The sequence below is a fragment of the Mya arenaria genome, chromosome 6 (genome assembly GCF_026914265.1).
Source record: "Mya arenaria isolate MELC-2E11 chromosome 6, ASM2691426v1".
Lineage (NCBI taxonomy): Eukaryota > Metazoa > Mollusca > Bivalvia > Myida > Myidae > Mya > Mya arenaria.
This window is the reverse complement of record NC_069127.1, coordinates 12,204,178-12,221,617: the sequence shown is the minus strand read 5'-3', so window position 1 is coordinate 12,221,617 and position 17,440 is coordinate 12,204,178. Positions and strand designations below refer to the sequence as shown.

Below are 17,440 nucleotides of genomic sequence, written 5' to 3'. Positions count from 1 at the left end.
TCCAAATGCAATCCCATGAAAGGTCTCCATAAACACTTCCTATAGACCAAGTTTAGTCAAGATATGTCATCCCTAACTAAAGTTATTCAGTTTCAACCGTTTTTCTATTTTTAGTAACAGTGACCATGACCTTGAACCTAGGGACCCCAAACACAATCCCATGAAAGGTAGTCATAAACTCTTCCTTTATACCAAGTTTGATCAAGATATGTCAACCCTAACTAAAGTTATTCAGTTTTAACTGTTTTTCTATTTTTAGTAACAGTGACCTTGACCTTGACCCTAGGGACCCCAAATGCAATCCCATTAAAGGTCTGCATACACTCTTCCTATAGACCAAGTTTAGTCAAGATATGTCATCCCTAACTAAAGTTATTCAGTTTCAACCATTTTTCTATTTTTAGCAACGGTGACCTTGACCTTGACCCTAGGGACCCCAAACGCAATCCCATGAAAGGTATCCATAAACTCTTCCTACAGACCAAGTTTAGTAAAGATATGTCATCCCGAACTAAAGTTATTCAGTTTCAACCGTTTTTTCTATTTTTAGTAACAGTGACATTGACCCTAGAGACCCGAAACGCAATCCATTGAAAGGTATCCATAAAATCTTCCTATAGACCAAGTTTAGTAAAGATATGTCATCCCTAACTAGTTATTCAGTTTCAACCGTTTTTCTATTTTAGTAACAGTGAGCTTGACCTTGACCCTAGGGACCCGAAACGCAATCCCATGAAAGGTACCCATAAACTCTTCCTATAGACCAAGTTTGGTCAAGATATGTCAACCCTTACTAAAGTTATTCAGTTTCATAGGCGAGTTTGACGCCACCTGGCCGCCCGCCCGTTCGTCATTCTAATAACCAGGTTCCGCTATGTGAAAACCTGGTTAAACAGTTAAATGAGTACATTCCATAATTATAAACATTTTAAATTGGAAACATTTGAAAGTGCTTTGACACTTATTTCAAAAGGATCTTATATGGCTTCGGTAGATTTATGCCATGCATATTATTCCATTCAAATTGCTGAAGAGCAACAAAAATATATCCGGTTTACATGGATGGATCAGATTTATCCATTTACATGCTTAGTGAATGGAGTTAGTGAAGAGCCAAGAATTTTCACAAAACTTATGAAACCTGTATATGCCAAATTAAGAAGTTTGGGGTTTATAAATTCAGGTTTTATTGATGATAGCCTTCTTTGTGGTGATTCTTTTGACAAATGCATCGCCAATGTCAATACGACAAGCGAGTTAATGACTCGAGTAGGATTCATAGTAAATGAGGAAAAATCAGTTTTTGTACCAACCACTCGCATTCAATATCTAGGAAACATCATAGATTCCGAACAAATGGTAGTTCTCCTACCTAAAAGCAGACAAGAATCAATTTAAGTATCATGCAGAAAACTTATTTTGATAAGTCAACAGCTTCAATACGAGAAGTTGCAGAAATAATTGGCTTACTTGTTGCCAGATTTTCCACAGTAGTATATGGAAAACTACATTATAGGCATTTAGAAAAGGAAAAAATACAAGCTCTAAAAGTCAAACATGGAAACTTTGATGCATTGATGCAAATCACAAAAGATATGAAAAATGAGTAATAATGGTGAGTTGATAAAATCTCATTCAAAGTACAACACATTGTAAGGGAGTCTGCAGAAATAACAATATACACAGATGCATCCTTAAGTGGTTGGGGTGCAAAATTAGGGAACTCCAAAATTGGACGTAGATGGAACGACTTTGAAAGTCCATAACACATTAATGTTCTTGAATTATTTGCAACTTTTCATGCACTGAAAGCTTTCCAAGAACAGGTGCAGTCACATCATGTTAAAATCTTTTCAGATAACACCACTGCAGTCAGTTATATCAATAACATGGGTGGTATTAAATCTTTTGTCAAGTGACTGTAAACATTTGGGAATGGTGCATTAGACATAACATTTGGTTTACTTGTGCCCATGTTGCAGGTTCTAAAAATGTAGAAGCAGACGACGCTTCAAGGCAATTTAATGGCCAATTTGAATGGAAATTAGATGAGAGAATATTTCATTTGATAAGTTGGCATGGGGCTAACCAGATATTGATTTATTTGCATCTAGGTTAAATGCACAAGTATAAATTTTCTGTTCTTGAAAACCAGACCCTGAATGCTCTTATGTTGATGCATTCTCTCTTGCTTGGAATACATTCTCCATAATGTATATCTCTTTCCTTCTTTCAGTGTACTGGGACGGTGCTTACAGAATATCAGAGCGGACGAGACCAGAGGCATAGTCAGTTGTCTGGATATGATATTGTCTAAGTGTAAAGGTTTTACCTGTATGAGCAGAGCATGTTAATCAGAATATCATTTTAAGGCCAGTATTCTTTATAAAATGTTTTACTGTAACCCAAACTGTATTGTTTGCCAAAACAAAATAACAATAAAAGTTTTGTTTCTTTTAACTGTTGCGAAATAATAGTGACGATGATGATTCGTATAAATTTTTATACTGTGTCGCGACATCTTGTAAAGACGACTTTAAATGGACGCCAAGTGTTGTAAAGTATAATAATAGTCAATCAGAATTCTCATAATTTCAAACTGCTATTCTTTAAATCATGATGTTGGCAGACACAACACGGTCAACATCTTCATTCAAGATGGTGGCCGCACTGTGGCTGCCAACAACATTTCTTCCTCCGAGTAATTCTAGCTGATCCTTTTCGAGAATCCAATGATATAAAACTCTACAACCCTAAAAATAAAACTAGCGTGCGATGTTGTTTTTGAAATAAGCTCCCTGGAGTCAACGCAAGATTCATAAGAAAAGAAAAAAACAATAAAGAGTTCTCACTAACAGATTCACAGGATTGGACCTATTCTTTTGGTGTTCTGAAATATCTAAGGTTCGTGACATTATTTAAATCTTGTCTACATCACTTCAGTTTTTATTGAATTATTGGTTTTATTTCGAACATAACATGACATATATGACTTTTATGATATTTGATCAGTTGATATTCATTGATTGGACTTAACAGATGTTAACATTTTAATGTAAACAAAACAAAGTTGCCAATCTGACCAGTTTCGTTCAATTTTAATCCAAATGATGTTGGACAGAACTTCTGTCTGACACTGTCAAAGGTTTGAGTGATTTAGGGATCTCAAGCAGCAGCAGGGTAGCATCCCGCAACACCACTCGTGTTAAGTCCCTACTAAAGCAACAAAGACACAGAACGTAAAAATACAAGTATATACTCAAAAGGTGAAACCCTTGTTTGTTTAGTAAAAGAAAACTTCAGTTAATGTTGTTAACTTGTGTTTGAAAATCGGACTCCATATACTATCAATAATCGAATCGAATCGGACCAAGTATTTAGATTTACTATTGGACAATAATCGAAAGATCATAATATCATTTATGAATACATTCTTTATACATAGTATAATCATGGTCATTTAAATGATTTAACCTGAATCCAGTACGTGTGATGCTATAGTCATGCTTTTTGCAACAGTAAGTTAATATCCAAAACCTTTTTCTGTCGTAATAATGAAAAACATAACAACACAACACATACTTAATAATTGCATATCAATTGCAAAATGATGCATACCACATCAAGTAAGTTATCTTTGCAATTCATCCATGTAAAAGCATATTAAATATTTGTTAACCAGTTTAACATTCAATAACCTGTTATATTGAAGATTTCATTAAAATATCTTAATTTCATAAAACTTTCACAAAAAAAAGTTAAAATTGTTAAAAACAAATGATAACAAAAAAAGGTTTCAAAAACAGAATGCATCGAGTCGGGATGCCCGGTATTTGCAGGTAGGACCGGACCTACTACACTATAGGGACAGATTATTGAGGTTTTATGAAATATATAAACAATTAAAAACAATTTGTAATTTTGGGAGTCTGTATGTTTTTAAGCAAGTGTTAACATTCACCGCATTTGTGCATTTCTTTCTGGACACAAAAGAAGGCAGCAATTAGTTTTGGTCTTAAAAAAGATAATTGTGCTGGCATTGGCCAAGCCTGCCAACTTAATCGTTTTAAAAACAAATATAAACTTTGAATCCTTCCTAAGTAATAAAAACAAGAGGCCTAAAATAGCCATATATAGCTGACATGATGAAAATGACTATTCAACTAATGGTTGTTAAGGATATTGGTTAACAACCACTACATGAGGCAGCATACCAAATATGAAGAGTCTGTGCTTTGTGGTTTCAGAGAAAAAGATTTACTATTGAAGTATAAAGAAACATAGGACCCATAGGGCGGGCCATTTTTCAGCTCCTGGTCTTAATTAGAATAGTTTGGTCACTAGATGAGGCTACGTACCAAATATCAAAGGTCTGGGCCATGTGGTTTCAGAGATGACCCCCCCCCCCCCCCCTACACACACACACACACACACACACACACACACACACACACACACATACGAGTGGCCAACTTTGACCGTAGCAAGATTATTTGAACACTGTTTGTAAACAGTAACTGCATGAGACTACATAATAATTATCATAAGTATTGGCTCCCACTCAGTCCTATGCATTTCATACTAAGCCTACTGAGTTTCAGCAAGGGCTTAGTAAATCACTTCCCATAAACATGACCCTGAACTGTGAGCTGAGACATCACTATTTGGATCTGTTTGATCTTGGTTTCGAAAGTTCTGTAGATGCAGTTTTTCCTATCATACACACTTTTCACTCTGCATAAAACTTTTTTTTTATTTTACAACCATAAACACCCAGTGATAAAGTTATTTAGAATTTATTAAAGTTAAAGCAGGTAAAAACTTTTTGGTGTATCTGGTGCGGAGCCATTTTTAAAAAAAACTTTCTATTTTCATTTTTCTTTTGTTAAAATGATTTATATTGAGAATTTTACTTCTATTTCCATGTCGCCCTGTCGACCCACTCGACATGTCTTAATGTATTCAGTTGTACAGTGATGCTTGTCGAGAATAAATGTGTGTAAAGCTTGTGCAATCTTAATTTATTACAGTAACTTGTGAACATTTATCACAAACATTCAGAGAATGAACACAAAATATGGGCAAGCATTCTTTTTAATGTTGTTATTAATTTTGTTGTTGTTGTTGGTGGTGGTGTCATTGTCATTGTTGTTGTCATTGTTGTTGTTGTTTAATACAGTCAAGTACATATCAATGCTCAGGCAAATTGAAAAGAAGTCAATTTGTGACCAACTCCTGCATAACTCAAGGTATGAAGTCTTTTAACTGAACAATTTGTAACAGTAATTCCTCACCTTAAAATTTTCCAGCATTCCAGTTGTCCAATATGAACTGGCATATCTTTTAAGCCAGGATCTGATTTTGTTTCCAACAGCACTAAGAGCATCCAAAACGCTCTCCATTTTCTTGGTGTCCTTTTGAAATTGACTGTACATACACAAAGTGTGTAGGAACGCTTGCAACGAGTATGCTAGTGTCAGTTTCTTGCTTTTCGATCCCATGTAGTCAACCATTTCCTTTGTAATACAAAATGACATTTCCCATCTTGCGATAGCTCTAAAAACAAAATTGCATATCTTAAAGGTCATGTAAACAGACTAGTAATTCAATCACAACACAAAAGATCTGAAAAACAGTAAATACAAGACCACAATACTTATGACAGGACAGAATGAACCTTGAAATAGGCACAGTTTTACAGTACCTTTCAGGATTCGTCACATTTCGTAGCCGATTAATCAGCTTTTCCATGCATACTAGAACAATCTAAAATGGTAAAGAAGAATAAATGCAAAGCAGGAAAATTACATAAGCTTATGATTGGTTTGATGCAAAAATGCATTTTGGTTTGTCAAATTAGTCAATCACATAAAGATTATTGCTCCTACAAAAAAATGCTGCTCTGTGTGTGACTTTATTTATTTTCTGTTGTATGGATATGTACAGTAGGGGCTGTCACAGAAACATGACAATTGTCCCCGATTAGGCCTCATGTTGGATGGAAATCCATTGTTATTTAAATATATAGTGAAAGATTAAAACCCATATATCTTAACAAACGCCTTCGACAGGTGCTGTACAAACGTAAAGATTGATCACTATGTAAAAACCTGGTTACAATAATCAAAGGGCAATAACCTCTGCCATAAATATCCTACATCAAATAATGTTTCTATTGCACAGCGCTTCGCTTAAACCCAGCAAAATTATGTTTTGAATTAAAGTCAATGCCTCAAAAACATATAGAGTTATGGTTATAAAAATAATCAAAGGGCAAAACCTTACAAAATACCATTCACAACATTGTTTTTCTTTTTCACAGTATTTCTCCCCAACATAGTCAAAACAGGCAAATTTTAAAGTCAATACCTCCAAAACTTATGGAATTTTGGAGAAAAGTAGAATTGTTCTAGTTAACAATATACGTATAATCAAAGGACATATAACTCTAAAAATGCCGTACACAAAATAATGTTTCATTTGCACAGAATTTCTCCTCAGCCTACTTAATATGTGTATGAAGTTTAAAGTCAACAATACCTTTATAACATATTGAGTTATGGAGAAAATTAGACTTGTCCCATTGTCCCAGTACAGACAGACAGGACAAGTGGTGTGGGTATAATAACAAAGAATTTGCCAAGACAAATTTCACCTTACTGAAGATCGAACACAATGACTGGCAGCGCGAATGATAAATGCAACCCTTTTTGAGCATAAAAGTAACATTTCAGTCTCAAAACTTTCCAACCGATCCTTGTAAAATTATGGAAGTTCATATTATCGTTTCAAATTGATTATCTCTGCTGGGTAGGAGGCAAACCATTGGTATATGTACCTTACCATTAAACTAATACAAACACAATAGGCAGCATTTAGGTAGGTAGAATATCTTGCATTTTATTGAAAAGTCAAGCCAATAATACCTTTTCATTTCCAACATTTTCCTCTTCTAGGAGATTACCAAACATATTTTGGTTGCCATAGATTTTTTTCATCCAGTACAGCAATGCCGCAGAGCACACTTCTACGGGCACAGCTTCATTGTCAATCAAGAAAGGCAGTTCACTGAGTAGCAATGATGCAACTATACTTCTTGGTAGATAAAAGTCCATTTCAAAAAGTGGAAACAAATGTTGAAAGATGACATCTAATGATCTAAAATAATACAAAAGTCAGAGGAATGTGACAAAATCAACAATCAGGGTGTTGTATGAAGTAAAGTTGTTTGGATTGAAAAGGGCTGACTCACTTTGTTCAGATTCAACTGAGAACCCTGAATAAGTCATGGCTGAGACACAAAACACAGCAATATTAACTTATTACCTGTAATATGCCCAGAATATAAAGCGTTTTCTCTGTTAGCTTATAGCATATATATATCAAATATGACCTTGACCTTTAATTTAAATTCATGATTCAATTCAGTAATGTGCAGCAGTTTTCCGATTTAACCCCAAAAGTTTGATTAATGTAATTGAATCTTCTTATCCTGAGAACTACAATGGGTAAAACTTTGGCTGTATTGACCGAATGTCGGACAAGGTAGACAAAATACTAAACATCATTTAAACACGGTGGACAAAATATCCAACACAAAACAATATTGTGTGCTAAATAAAACCTTCATTAAATTTTGTGTTATTTTATTTCAAGGACAATCAAACTAATCACCCTGTCAAAAATGGCATGAAGTATTTTGTCTGTGGGCTAAGCACAGAGCACATTTCATGACATGTACAAATTCCTTAAGTGCTCTTTTTGATATAAATTAAATTCAAAACAAAGTAAATAAAGCTGAAAGGTACATGAAGTTGTCCCAATTTGCGAACTGAATTCCCCATTCAAAGCACAAACAGTTTTGCTGGGACAATACCAATACCTACTCGTTCGACAAACGAGAACACTTCCTGCATATGCTTAGATTAAACATGTATTCTTTATTGCAATTTGGAGAAGTGTTTCATCAAAAAACAAAAAAAACACAATTTAATTGAAGTTGTGTCTAAGAAGTTGGAGAAGATCACAAATATACTTACACAATCCAATGACCAGATGCATTTTGGAATTCACTAGCCGCGGTTACAATTTCTGCAATCCCCCACCATTTTGGCACATGCGCTGTATGTGTCAAATCTTTTTTCATTTCTTCATACGGTTCACATACTTTGCAAACGAAGTGCAAAAGAGGTAAGCAGTACATCCATGATGGATCTTTGCCATATTTGGAACCCATCTTTACAAAATCACAAAGCGCTGACTGAATTACACTGCAATACCAAACAATAAACTTATAGTCAACAAAGTCTGTATCACAGCTATCGAACCCTTTCCTTTTTAATTCCCCTTCCCATAACATTTTACTTAATTAAGTTTTAGGATGAGGGCTTTAACTAGGTGCGGCTGATTACTACTTTATGAAGGAAAGGGTTAATCATTATCATTGCTATTTCAGATCTAAATGAAATTTTATGAACTATTTTCATTTATAATGATCCTGACCTCAAGTTTAAAATGTTTAAAGCAATTCTTAGGCAATACTATTTTGAGATGTATATGTGTTTCTAATGTGACGATGAAACTTGGAAAGGGACTAGTTACCCTTATAAAGCTCTCCCACATTCTATGTAAGAGTATAATTTCTTATAACAGACAAAGTAAGGGATGGACACACCATCTAAAGTGTCTTTCCAATTTCTTTAGTCAAAGGGCATAGGTCTGAGTTAGGAAAATGGTATACCTAAGTGTATTTCATATACATACCATAAAATTGTTTCTGAGCTATGGACAATGTTAAAGTTGAGGCACTAAGATGAAGCAAGAAAGACACCAAGGCTAATGCAATACCTGCTTTTTGTAAGGAGCAAAACCTACAAATTTCAATATTCACAGACAGATAAGGGTATGTCTATATCTCTCCCCACTGATTAAAGCCACAAAATTAATCTTGTTTCATAACTATGACAGTATGACATACCTCAGGTCAAAGTTGTTTGTAATTACATCCATTTCTTTGCATTTCCTTGTCAACGGATCTGCTGAAACCAAAACACTGCTGCAAAGCGTTTGCCATGCCAAATGAGAAACACTAACTTTCAACCTGTTGCATGCAATCATGATTGCAAGAGCTCTTAGTATCTTTGAGGTGGTCGAGCCATGATCACTCCTGCACAACTGTTCAATTATAGGTTGAAATAATGTTTCACAAACCTGGAACATAATCACATTATCATAAGAGGTGATTTTAAATAAATTTCAAAAATTTAGTTACAATACAAAAGGAGCTAGAGCAAATGACCCTGCCACCATATATGCATAATGCTATAATAAGCAAGATGATAATAAATGATAAACTGAATAAAAACCATTAATGACTAAATGGAAATTTGGCTGTGTAAGGTAACTGAAATGGAAATTTAATTGTTGTAATCAGCTTTATGGATTTTGGGTTGTCAGAGCTCTTTTAAATGTTTAAATGTGAATCTAGCAGTAGATCCCATTTGAATTGATATTAACTATGGTATTGTAACGTGCGACGTCAAAGACGCAAGAGATCCCTTCAGAGAAAAGCATGCGTGACCGGAAGGGGTCCACTGGTCTTTATATACAGTACATTCTCAATCCACACGGAGTCCGGGCTTTGTTAATTTGCATATAACCAAACAAGTACATCAACATACTATGAACGTACTTCCATCTATAACGGAATGGTATACTATGAACGTACATCCGCCTACAGCGGACCGCCGCAGTATAAAGGTAACACATGCAATTCCCTTTAGTCAGTGGGGCGCAGTTAATTTATACCGCACAATATGGAAGATTGCAGTTCGTTTGCAAGTTTTTCATATAAATATTGTCACCAAAATGTGAGTTATGTGCTTGAAATAAACGAAATGGGGGGGGGGGGGGGGGTAAAGGAACAGAACACAGGGAGGAAACGTGTTTGAGTTATGATTTCAAACTAAGATGCCGATCAAAGAATATGTTTTTGCCACATAGTGGACGCATCATTTTTGAAAATTTAAAGGGAAAAATCACTAACCAGGCAAAACTTGGTACCAGAATCAGTACTTTTCCGTACAAATCTGCCATTTTGTTTGCACTAAAACATTTTTCTCACTTACTGTTTGAAAATGCATTTCTGTCTGGCAATAAACTGTGTTTTAAGGTTTGTGACAGATATTCAGGCAATAACAACAGCGCTAAGTTTATTGGACAACATACCGGACGCCTGACTGACCGTACGTCGCAAGTGAAACTATGATAAGTCTCGTTCTGTGAATGGGCGTATAAAAATAGATTTAAATTCTTAGAGCAAGAGACAAAAATGGTCGGCATAGTCATATATGATATGATATATCCTTGAGATATGTTGCTGCAACATGTGCTAGGCACATTGTTTTAATGCCGTTTCCATTTGTGCCAGGTTATTTTTTTCAAATTCTTCCATAAGCTAAAGAGTTATAGAGCTGACAAAAATGGGAATGTTTAGACACATGGACAAGGCAGCAAAGCGCTCTCTTTGTTGAGCAAACAACAATATTTTCATGCAGGTGTGATCCAAATAAAGAACCATCGCTCAACCTTGAATAACATTATTAACCTCATTTCTACAGTCTTGTGTATATTTCCAGCAACCAGCTTCATTTTGGTAGGTCTTTACTAATCCAGATATTAGCATTTCCAAGTGATCGATTGAGGTTTGATATGACTCTTTAATATCGCTGATGACAAATCCTTGCTGAAACCAGTATGGAACAAAGGTTAATGCAAAGTGTTTGGCCCTTTGTGTTGCCTCCTTTCTGAAATTTCCCATTACCAGGTCAATTCCTCTTTGCATAATATTACCGGAAGGTGGTGGAAGTGCCATTCCATCATACTGATGCCATTCAACTGAAAATGCATGTTTCAAAGAAATATATCAAACAAACAGAACATATTTACTCATGTCTCAAGTCTGAAATTGCAACTCAAAGCTGAAAATTTATTGTAAAAGAGCAATAATACTAAAAATTGCTACTCCTGTTACAAAAAACTTGTTTTACAATCATTAACAAATATTTTCAGAAAAATTCTAATTATTTTAAGAATATTTTGAAACAATATTGAAATTGCTTTTGGAATAGTGAATATGAACCCAGAACAGTTAAACATTTTGCTAACTTGAACATCTACATTTCATCATTACAATGTAGTACCTGGTATCTAGTTAAATACTCAGGGATTGCAAAAAAGTACTGATACTCCAGTGAATAGTTATTCCATCAATTGTTTAAGGTTAGTATACTAAAACATTACACAAATGACTGTACGTTAACCCAGATAAAGAAAACGGACACTGTTAATACAGGTGTTGCCAAATCAAGGGTCATAACTCGTGAATAATAGTGGCAACATAAAATGTTGCTTGGTTAGGAACCTGACCGAGATATTCTGCCCATACACATTCTGACCAACTTTGGTGATGATTGAAGAAAGGATTCTAAAGTAGTTAATAATCAAACAAGACCTTTTCTAGGTAAGTTTCTATAATTCAAGGATTCTAAAGTAGCTAATGGTCAAAAAGGCCCATTTTAGGTAGTTTTTTTATTATTCAAGGGCAATAACTCTTGAGTGAGTGGAAAGAAACAGCTGGTACACCAACTTACCAAAGATATTTTTTCCATACACGGTCTGACTAAATTGGGTGATAATTGGACAAATGCTTCTAAAGTTATTGATTGGACAATACCAATTTAAGGTAAACTCTATAATTAAAGGGCAATATCTCTTGAATGACTCAAGCCATATGCAAGGGCAGTAATGTCAGGTGCCTCCATGCTTCCCGGTTCATTGTTATGAGTGGAAAACGTCCTCGTTTCGGTGAGTATTACCACTGTTTTCTATATGTTACAATGATATTTTTTAGAAACGACCTTGTACACCGAATGAAGAGCAATTGCTCGTTTACGAAAACGCTTGTTTTAGATCAAAATAATGTTTGTATTAAAATATGTCGTGAAAACAATGCAGGTTCTTACTATGCTTCCCGACTCACTCAATGCATTTTTTGCTTTAAAACTATTATTTAATACCGTTTTCTTGCGTACAAACCCCACCCGATGCTTTGTTTTGGACAATAACAGTATTGCTATTGTTTCCCGAATGCAGACAGCCAATTTTGGAGTTAAATCGGCTCATTTACGAAAATGCTTGCTGGTTCATTCTGTACATTTTTAGAACCTAGGTTCATCCCAAATTTGGAAGATCTTTGGCACATTAAAATAACGAATAAAAGGCGTCGATTTTTTTTTTACATTCATGATGTTTATGTTCTATAGCACCTCTAAAAAGGGTAATTTTGTGTAGGCATTGTGTGAACAACATGTGATAAATTACGTCATATATGCTACGTCGGAAGGAAACATTTTGCTTAAAATGAAGACTTAAATCGAAGATAACTTTTCAATCACTACACCATTTTACATGAAACAAAGGGCAGTCTATGCCACCTTGGAGCCCCGCCTTCTTTGTATTACCGGAGTTTGATACGGTGATTAGTTTCAACAAACACCTCGACAAACCTGTTTCCAAAATAATGTTTTGACAGTGCTCCGTCAGGCGGCCGTATTGTGAAAAGTTTTGTCGAAGTGTTTTAAGAAACTAAACTCTCAATCAAACACTGGTAAACGACCGAAGGCGGTGCTCTTTTAGCGGCGTAGACTACGCTATATTTCATTTAAAATGTTGAAGAAATAGGAAAGTTGTCTTTGTTAAAGTCTTCATTCGAAGCAAAAGTTTGTTTTCGGACGTAACGTTTATAACGTTATTTATCACGTGGTATACACACACTGACAGGGCTCTCTATTTAAAGTAGAACTGTCATTATTTTGAAGGTTATATAGTAAGTCGAGACACGGTTATGTCCTTATATAAAACAGTTTTATCAACTAAGGTGTAACTTAAAACATTTAAGACCTTAAATTGTTGACTGTTTCCTGCAGGTTGTCTCCCTTTTCATTTCGATTGCCAAAGTAAACATATAGCACACTGTTTAAGGTTAACTCTTATTTCCTTTTCATTGCTATTTCCTAAAAAGGTAGTTTTAATTAATCCACAATTTTACCTTACATTATTACATAAGCAATTTTTAAAGGGGCTGTACTCCGTATGATGAAATAGCGAAAAAAAAGAGAAAATTGTCGAAACCTGACATAAACTTCGTATCGAGTTGTACAATGCATTGAAACTTACTAACTGAAGTACCACATAGTTCAAAACTAATTTATTTTTTCGCAGTTTTCTCGTATTTTTTCATATTAAAAAAGATTACTAGGTATGTCTACCTAGTAGAATTCACTCCCGTAATGCGTGATTGGTTAGTCGATGTCATCACGTGATATAACCAAGTTAGGTATTTAGCTTAAATATTCCAACAGTTTAGGGTAAGCCTTCGTAGCACAGTGGATACCACACTGGACTGCAATTTTGGCGACACCGGTTCCAACCCGGTCTCCGACTCGTTTTTTTCTACAATTATGATATGAAAGAGTAAAACAGTTCTTTAAATAATTGTCCTGAGTTTCTTTCCAGAAAAAAAAACACTTTTTGGTGCCAATCTGGTGTATAGTCTCTTTAATATATAAAGAACCTCTATTTTTATTTTATCATCAAGTATGCAGAGTTCATTTATTATGATACTACCTTTAACTACCTTTAAGCGTCTTGTTTTTTTTGTCTATTTAGATTCAGGTTTAATCTCTTCTTTCGTTTCATATTTTATTCCATGAAAATATAAAAAATATATCTGTACACTCTCTTATTTAATAAAATAATTTATCAAATTAATTTTTGTGAAAAACTAAAAGAAAACAACTGGTAATTCGGGTAAATACAGTGTGCCATAAATCTTCCAAATTTGGGATGAACCTAGGTTCTAAAATGTACAGAATGAACCAGCAAGCATTTTCGTAAATGAAGCCGATTTAACTCCAAAATTGGCTGTCTGCATTCGGAAAACAATCGCAATACTGTTATTGTCCAAAACAAAGCATCGGATGGAGATTGTACGCAAGAAAACAGTATTAAATAGTTGTTTTAAAGCAAACAATGCATTGAGTGAGTCGGGAAACCTGCATTGTTTTCACGAGATATTTTAATACAAACATCATTTTGATCTACAACAAGAGTTTTCGTAAACGAGCAATTGCTCTTCATTCGGTGCACAAGGTCGTTTCTTAAAATTATCGTTGAAACATATAGAAAACAGTGGTAATACTCACCAAATCAAGGACGTTTTCCACTCAAAACAATGAACCGGGAAGCATGGACGCACCTGACATTACTGCCCTTGATATGACTTGTTATCAACTTTGTCCGAAATTTAATGCCCATACACATTCTGAACAAATTGGTTATGATTGGGCAAAGGTTGCCAAGTTATTGATCGGGCAATACCGAATTTAGGTAGTTTTTTTTTATAATTAAAGAGTGATAACTCTCGAGTGACTCAAGCAATATAGCTAGTTATGGAACTTGTCTGAGATATTAAAGGAAGCCCATACACACCCAATTGAGTGGTAATTGAAAAAAGGATTCTAAAGTAATTGATCGGACAAAACAATTTCATGTAATTAAAGGGTGGTTACTCTCAACTGATTATAGTGATATGGCTGGTTATCAAAATAATCATATATACTATGCCAAAACACATTATGAACAAATTTGGTAATGATTCAAGAAAGGATTCCAAAGTAATAGATCGGTGTCAGGTCTTTTCTACAATTAGAGGGCAATTACTCGAGAGTGACTCAAGCAATATAGCTGGTTATGCAACAAGTTTGAGATATTATGCATATACATATTCTGACCCAATTTGGCGATGCTTTTCTGAAGGATTCTACAGTTATTGATCAGACAAAACCGATCTAAAGTAATTACCATAATTAAAGGGCGATAACTCTTGAGTGAATAGAGCCGTATGGCTAGTTATCAAACTTGTCCGAGATATTATACCCATACACATTTTGACCAAATCTGGTGATGATCAGAAGAAGGTTTTGAAACTTTATTTATAGTTTTGACAAGACCTACTGTAGGTATTTTTTTATATAATTAAAGGGTGACAACTCTTGAGTGACTCAAGCAATATGGCTTGTTATCGTACTTGTGAAATGCCCAAACTCATTCTGACCAACCAAAGTTTGGTGATTCATGGACAAAGGATTATAACAACATTGATCATACAAGACCATTTTTATGTAATTTATTCTATTCAAGTGCGTTTACTATTGAGTGATTATCGAACTTGGCCGAGAATATATGCCCATACACATTCTGACCAAATTTGGTGATGATTGGAAAAAGGCTTCTTAAGTAATTGATTGGGCAGGATTAATTCTACTATGTCATTTCTATTAAAAACTAGAAGCGCCGCAATGCGACGAAACCAGGTTTTTGTTATGTGCAATCAGAAATTATAGCCAATTATTTTGTTGTATGAGCAAGTTTAATCTGCAGCTTCATATAAGCTATATTCACACTAAGATTCATCACTATCCATCAATTCTAACTAAGTTGTTGGGCAGAAAAACACTTTTCTATTTTTAGGAACAGTGACCTTGACCCCACCTCCCAAGCTAGCTCTTCACATAAGCTACCTTCGCTCTAAGTTTCACCAATATCTATCAATGCTAACTAAAGTTATTGGGCAGAAACCATTTTTCTATTTTTAGTAACAGTGACCTTGACCCAACCCCCCTCAAAAGAAATTCCAAGCTTGCTCTTCACATAAGCTACTAGTACCTACACACAAAATTTCGTCAATATCTATCAATCCTAACTAAAGTTATTGGGCAGAAACCATTTTTCTATTTTTAGTAACAGTGACCTTGACCTTAGCTCCACCCTCCTCAAAAGCAATCCCAAGCTAGCTATGTACATAAGCTACCTACACACCAAGTTTTATCAATATCTATCAATGCTAACTAAAGTTATTGGGCGGACACCATTTTTAAATTTTTAGTAACAGTGACCTTGACCTTAGCCCCCCCCCCCTCAAAAGCAATCCCAAGCTAGCTCTTTACATAAGCTACTCACACACCAAGTTTAATCAATATCTATCAATGCTATCAAAAGTTGTTTGGCAAAAAACATTTTTCTTTTTCAAGTAACAGTGACTTTGACCGTAGCCCCCCCCCCCCCCCACACTCAAAAGCAATCCCAAGCTAGCTCTTCACATGCTACCTACACACCAAGTTCCATCAATATCTGTCAATGCTAACTAAAGTTATTGGGCAGAAACCATTTTTCTATTTTAAGTAACAGTGGCCTTGACCATTTTTCTATTTTAAGTAATAGTGACCTTGACCTTAGCCCCTCCATACTCAAAAGCGATCCCAAGCTAGCTCTTCACATAAGCAACTTACACACCAAGTTTCGTCAATATCTATCAATGCTAACCAAAGTTATTGGGCAGAAACCATTTTTCTATTTTTAGTAACAGTGACCTTGACCTTAGCCCCACCCCCCTCAAAAGCAATCCCAAGCTAGCTCTTCCAATTAGCTACCTACACACCAAGTTTCATCAATATCTATCAATGCTAACTAAAGTTATTGAACAGAAACCAATGTTTGACGATCGCCCGCCCGCCCAACGACAACCTCATTCTAATAACCCGGTTTTCGTTGAAAACCTGGTTAAAAACACAAGGCAGTCCAAAGGACGGCTATATACCCAGCGGTTGTTTTAAATTTATTTTGTTTTTCTCGCAACCTGACTGGTACGTTGAATCTGACCAAAATTGTACACAACAACTGGTCATGAGTGGGAATATAGGAAATACAAGTTGTTTGATCTGTAACATAATTATTCATGGAAATTTGAACATATTATAAAAGGATATTTGTTAAAGTTCATATTGTGTGTAGTGTAGGTAAGTTCAATGTCAAGGTTATTTTGGCTAAAAATAGGAAGGAAAATGAGTCCTTGATTTATAACATCGATGAAATAGCAAGCCTTAAGTATTTTCTATGAAGTGATACATATATATTGTGGTGATGTCATAACATTGTTTTATTGCTTTTGAAGAGAAAACACATGTTATAAATATGTTATCACATTTGTGTCCATTGTTTTTTTTTTTACATATAAAGCTTGTTGCACATAATGATAATGCTTGATCGAGTACGCTAAGTATCAATCTGTGAAACTTGTTTAACACTTTCAATTAACATTTATGTCTTATCCTCAATTTAGCATTGTCAAAATATGGACGCAAAACTAAATGATGGATTACTGGCACAAATTGCAATTGGTTCGAGTGTTTGGATCAATTCAGTTATTGTTGCTAAATGTACATGAAATGTATAAGGTCAATAAATCTAGCAAGAATTGACATGCCTACACTGCTAAATGTAAAAAGCCAGACAGACGGACAGACGGACAGACAGACTGATA

The 17,440-nt window shown here is 34.9% G+C and overlaps 1 protein-coding gene across 3 annotated transcripts in view; it reads right to left on the bottom strand.

Moving 5' to 3' along the window:
- LOC128237322 (E3 ubiquitin-protein ligase rnf213-alpha-like) overlaps nucleotides 1–17,440 on the bottom strand; it is a 117,082-nt gene that overhangs the window by 75,943 nt on the left and 23,699 nt on the right. For all 3 annotated transcript variants that reach the window (XM_052952729.1, XM_052952731.1, XM_052952730.1), the window contains exons 7-12: nucleotides 10,607–10,896; nucleotides 8,978–9,210; nucleotides 8,040–8,270; nucleotides 6,927–7,158; nucleotides 5,705–5,766; nucleotides 5,295–5,556 (exon numbers count right to left, since the gene is read on the bottom strand). In XM_052952729.1, the coding sequence (XP_052808689.1) occupies nucleotides 5,295–5,556; nucleotides 5,705–5,766; nucleotides 6,927–7,158; nucleotides 8,040–8,270; nucleotides 8,978–9,210; nucleotides 10,607–10,896 (1,310 nt within the window). The remainder of the gene's footprint in view (nucleotides 1–5,294; nucleotides 5,557–5,704; nucleotides 5,767–6,926; nucleotides 7,159–8,039; nucleotides 8,271–8,977; nucleotides 9,211–10,606; nucleotides 10,897–17,440) is intronic.